We start from the raw sequence: 6,000 nt of genomic DNA on the forward strand, positions 1-6,000 counted from the left end.
TGCGGATGATATCACGCGGCGAAAATGTGTCAGGTAATTGTTATCTATGGAATTCTCTAATACCCGCAGTCACCACACACAAAAACTACATTTCGGAAAACGTCACCATCGTCTTATCACGGACACAAAGGTCACTCGTCACGGGAATAGGCAAACATGTGATGGGAAAGCTTCATGAACGGTCACATAAAGTGTCAAAAATACTCCAAAGAATTTAAGGGCGCAAAAATACAAATCCATTTGACAAAAAAAGAAAAAGAAAAAAATTATACGAAACAATTACAAAAATATTACAAAATTTTAAAAATATATACGGTATGTTTAAAAATTTTACAAAAAATAGAAAAATTTACAAAATTCATAAAAAGACAAAAATTATCAAATAAAATACAAAAAAAAAAAAAAAATGTATAGCATTAAAATCAACAAATTCCAACAAAAAACAAAAAAGTAGCCAATTTGAGGAAATTGCTTACAGGTTTTAGTCACGTTACACAAATAAGCCATAGGGAAACTGAGAAATTTTGGGGATTCATTAGAAAAAAAATTAAAATAAAAAATCAAGGTAATACAAAAATTATACAAAAGGTTGCAAAAAAAATACAAAACATTTTTTACAGAATTAAAGAGACAGTAACTTGAATAACATACAGGTTTTTTTAGTCACCAGTATTGTGCAAACATGCCATGGGGGGAGGTTCACAAAAAATTTGAAGAATATGTTAAAATGCTACAAAGAATTTACAAACAAAAAAAACAAAACAAAACATACACCATAAAAAATACACGCAAAAAGTTGTTTTTTTTTTTAAATTAAAAATCACAATACAGCAAAAAAATTTAAAAAAAATTCAACCAAAGGCAAGAAGAAAGGGAAGGTAACTTGAAGAAACATTCTGTACAGTCTTATACAAGTTAAAGGATGGGTGCATATTTATTTTCTCCCCCGGGCCAATTTTTGTGTGCGGACCTCTCCCCACCCCGCGCCTCGCACTATAGCTTTACATAACACACAGATTTGACACTGTCTCCTTAGTCGTGCAGTCATTTCAGACTGCCTAGCAACCGCGAGTGAGTGAGTGACTATGCTGATGGCAGGAAGTTCTGTGTACTATACATGAGACTGCCCCTCCATACTACACAGACTTGTTTTAGGTCCCACCCACTCAAAAAGGAAGCTCAAAGGGATTCTACCATTAAAAACCTTTATTTTCTCATTGACATGGCGGAATAGCCTTAAGAAAGGTTATTCTTCTCCTATCTTTAGATGTCTTCTCCACGCCGCCGTTCGGTATATAATCCGGTTTTCATCGGTATGCAAATGAGTTCACTCGCAGCACTGGGGGCGGTCCTCAGTGCTCAAACAGCACTAGGGGCGTCCCCAATGCTACGAGAGAACTCTCCAGCGCTGCCTCCATCTTTTTCAGGAATGGGTCTTCTTCTGGCGGTGGCTTCAAACTTCTAGGCCTCGGGCCTAGGGCAAAGCCGACTGCGCATGCCCGCCGGCCACAAGAAAATGGCCGCTTACACAGTATTGTAAGCGGCCATTTTCTTGTGGCCGGCAGGCATGCACAGTCGGTTCTGCCTGAGGCCTAGAAGTTTGAAGCCAAACCCCGGAAGAACATGCGTCAAGACCCCATTCCTGAAGAAGATGGAGGTGGTCCTAGAGTTTTCTCTTGCAGCATTGAGGACGCCCCCAGTGCTGCAAAAGAACTCATTTGCATACCGTCGAAAAACGGGATTTTAACCGAATGGCGGGGCGGAGAAGACATCTAAAGGTAGGAGAAGAATAGCCTTTCTTAAGGATATTCCGTCCTGTTAACGAGAAAAAAAAAAAGGTTTTTAATGGTAGAATCCCTTTAACAGACTAACTTATGATACTTGGTGTGTAATTAAAGGACAACACCATCAAAAATTTCTGTATACAGGGCTATGCCTGGACTAAGGGTTTGGGCCTACCCCCAGGTTTCGGTGGGCCTTTGGACACCTGCCCCAGTGGCATACCTGTATACTCCCTCCGTATACTCCACCCGCTGATCCCACTCTTCAGATGTATCAATATCCTTTACATTTGATGCCAATGTGCCCAGTTTTTCCAAGAGACTTACTAAATAGAGAAAACCTTCAAGGATCTTCACTTTAGAGATTTCCCTCGCTGGAATGTTTCCATATAACACCCCTTAATCCAGCCGAGTGTGCACATATGTGGGCAGTATACGTCCCGGCGCGGCGTACGACAGGTGGAATTTCAGATTTTTCCTTTGTGTTCTTAAACATCTTAATCCCGAACTGACAGCGCAAAGAAAAATCTGAGAAAATATCCAGGAAATAGAAGTGACTGGATGACAGACAAGGTGACTGTCAAGGAGAATACCAGAAGGTTTGTCATAGGGTCCTGGATGGCAAATTCAAATACAGTCCGAGGTCATGTGGAGCGGTGCGCACCAGAATGAGGGCCGGTGTAGCCCACCAAACCTTCAGATTATTACACTCTTTACAAAACTGGTAATTGGGCCCACCATGATAGGACCAGTCGTGGTGCCCCCCAGAAAACACCAGCTACAGTGTACCCAGTCATAATAGGAACCAGCTTCAGTGCACCCTATCATGACAGTACCTGCCATAGTGGCCCCCCATCATTATGTTACCAGCCATAGTTGCACCCCATCATTACATTACCGGCCATAGTGGCCCCCCATCATTATGTTACCAGCCATAGTGGCCCCCCATCATTATGTTACCAGCCATAGTTGCCCCCCATCATTACGTTACCGGCCATAGTTGCCCCCCATCATTACGTTACCGGCCATAGTTGCCCCCCATCATTACGTTACCGGCCATAGTGGCCCCCCATCATTACGTTACCGGCCATAGTGGCCCCCCATCATTATGTTACCAGCCATAGTGGCCCCCCATCATTATGTTACCAGCCATAGTGGCCCCCCATCATTATGTTACCAGCCATAGTGGCCCCCCATCATTATGTTACCAGCCATAGTGGCCCCCCATCATTATGTTACCAGCCATAGTGGCCCCCCATCATTATGTTACCAGCCATAGTTGCCCCCCATCATTACGTTACCGGCCATAGTGGCCCCCCATCATTACGTTACCAGCCATAGTGGCCCCCCATCATTATGTTACCAGCCATAGTGGCCCCCCATCATTATGTTACCAGCCATAGTGGCCCCCCATCATTATGTTACCAGCCATAGTGGCCCCCCATCATTATGTTACCAGCCATAGTGGCCCCCCATCATTATGTTACCAGCCATAGTGGCCCCCCATCATTATGTTACCAGCCATAGTGCCCCCCCATCATTACATTACCTGCCATAGTGCCCCCCTTCATTACCGGTCATAGTGGCCCCCCATCATTATGTTACCAGTCATAATGCCCCCATTGTACCAGCCTCAGTGCCCCCATCACTAAACTACCAGATACAGTGAAATCCATCATAACAGTACCAGTTACAGTGCCCCCCATCATTACATTACTAGCCAAGGTGCACCCCATCATGACAGCACCCACCACAGTGCAATGCCCCATTGTATCCCATCATTACAGTACCAGCTACAGTGCATCCTCATGACCTTACCGACCAGGGTGTACCCCATTGTTACAGCACCTGCCACAGCGTGCCCCATCATTATAGTACCAGCCACATCGCCCCCTATCATGACAGTACATGCTATAGTGCACCCGATCATCATAGTACCAGCTATAGTGCACCCGATCATGTCCATACTAGCCAGTGCCCCTCACCATATAAGTACCAGCCACAGTGCACCCAATCATGACCATACCAGCGGGTGCCCTCCACCATATAAAGACCAACCACAGCGTTACAGTCCAACTACACAGTGTATCCAACCAACCTCTCCCCCATGTGCCTCAACCCTCTTCCACAATGACAAACCAGTGTATAGTGAGATCATACGTGTGCACCAGTGTATAGTGAGATCATACGTGTGCACCAGTGTATAGTGAGATCCTACGTGTGCACCAGTGTATAGTGAGATCCTACGTGTGCACCAGTGTATAGTGAGATCCTACGTGAGCACCAGTGTATAGTGAGATCCTACGTGTGCACCAGTGTATAGTGAGATCGTACGTGTGCACCAGTGTATAGTGAGATCGTACGTGTGCACCAGTGTATAGTGAGATCGTACGTGTGCACCAGTGTATAGTGAGATCGTACGTGTGCACCAGTGTATAGTGAGATCGTACGTGTGCACCAGTGTATAGTGAGATCGTACATGTGCACCAGTGTATAGTGAGATCCTACGTGTGAACCAGTGTATAGTGAGATCCTACGTGTGAACCAGTGTGTAGTGAGATCCTACGTGTGAACCAGTGTATAGTGAGATCCTACGTGTGCACCAGTGTATAGTGAGATCGTACGTGTGCACCAGTGTATAGTGAGATCGTACGTGTGCACCAGTGTATAGTGAGATCGTACGTGTGCACCAGTGTATAGTGAGATCGTATGTGTGCACCAGTGTATAGTGAGATCATACATGTGCACCAGTGTATAGTGAGATCCTACGTGTGCACCAGTGTATAGTGAGATCGTATGTGTGCACCAGTGTATAGTGAGATCCTACGTGTGCACCAGTGTATAGTGAGATCCTACATGTGCACCAGTGTATAGTGAGATCATTCGTGTGCAGAAGAGATTCATCTCCCTAAGGGCAGAGAAGCCGGGCATGGCTGTATAGGAGCACACAGTAGGTAGGGGTGTGTATAGCATGCATATTATATACTACACAACTGGCGGGTGTATATAGCATGTATATTATATGCTGCACAACAGATGGCGGTGCATATAGTATATATAGTATGCTCAGAATATGTATTATGTCATCTCTCTCCACATGGAGCTGACTGACAGTAAGCAAGAGGCTGAGGGAGTATATAGCAAGTATACAGCACACGGAGCTGACTAATAGTATACAGGAAGCTCAGGGGGGTATAATAGTACAGTATACAGCAGACATATAGTATACAGCACTCTCTCAGTATATAGCAGGTATACACAGTATACAGCACTCCCCCAGTATATAGCAGATATACACAGTATACAGCACTCTCCCAGTATACAGCAGGTATATACAGTATACAGCAGGTATACAGCTCTCTCCCAGTATACAGCAGGTATACACAGTATATAGCTCTCTCCCAGTATATAGCAGGTATACACAGTATACAGCTCTCTCCCAGTATACAGCAGGTATATACAGTATACAGCAGGTATACAGCACTCTCCCAGTATATAGCAGGTATACACAGTATACAGGACTGTCTCTGACACTTTAGGCCTCTGACAGAAGTTTCAGCACTTCCTCCTTTCCGGTGCAGTGTGATAGGTTGTTGCCCTCCCTGCCCCGGGGCTGGGGTACCTGGGCCCCGTTTTGCCCTCCCCCTGGGCCCCCCGGCTGATCCCAGAGAAGACGCTTCTTACCCCAGGGTGCTGATGAATCCATTGACCGAGCCCTCGGCATAGAGAGACACGATGTCCCCGATGTATAAGAAGCTGGACATTTTATCCGGCATCCTGGGTGACTGCGCAGGGCGCCCCCTACAGGCGGGGCATGGTGCTGCAGCCAGACAGGTCCAGGGACAGCGCTGGAGCTCGCGGGATTAGCAGACGTGTGTGCAGAGGGGTGACATGCCCCTGCTGTGCCCCTGACCCCGGCTCCACAAATCACCGCCAAGTCTCCGCAGTCTCCCGTGTCCTAGAGAAGTTGTACAGACTGCAGGGGGCGACACCGCGCCAGGTACACAGAGCGCACTATGTGCACAGGACCCGGGAGCAGAGCAGGGGAAGTTACACTGGAGGAGCAGGCGGGGCGGGGCCACGAGAGGCAGGCGGCCAATAGGAGGAGCCGCTGGAGGAAGAGGGCGGGGCCAGAACCCAGACTGAGAGAAACCGAGAGAGAGAAGATTCATTCATAGCGAGACCGGGAGGGAAGGCGGGAGGAGACCGGACAGAGAAT

At 46.6% G+C, this 6,000-nt stretch overlaps 1 protein-coding gene across 3 annotated transcripts in view; it reads right to left on the reverse strand.

Moving 5' to 3' along the window:
* The window catches only part of ITPR2 (inositol 1,4,5-trisphosphate receptor type 2), a 179,696-nt gene extending 173,899 nt beyond the window's left edge, over window positions 1-5,797 (reverse strand). For all 3 annotated transcript variants that reach the window (XM_075275279.1, XM_075275281.1, XM_075275278.1), the window contains exon 1: window positions 5,466-5,797. In XM_075275279.1, the coding sequence (XP_075131380.1) occupies window positions 5,466-5,557 (92 nt within the window). In that variant the 5' untranslated portion in view covers window positions 5,558-5,797. The remainder of the gene's footprint in view (window positions 1-5,465) is intronic.
* Between the last annotated feature and the right edge of the window lie 203 nt (window positions 5,798-6,000).

This window comes from Leptodactylus fuscus, chromosome 5 (genome assembly GCF_031893055.1).
Source record: "Leptodactylus fuscus isolate aLepFus1 chromosome 5, aLepFus1.hap2, whole genome shotgun sequence".
NCBI classification, from domain to species: domain Eukaryota; kingdom Metazoa; phylum Chordata; class Amphibia; order Anura; family Leptodactylidae; genus Leptodactylus; species Leptodactylus fuscus.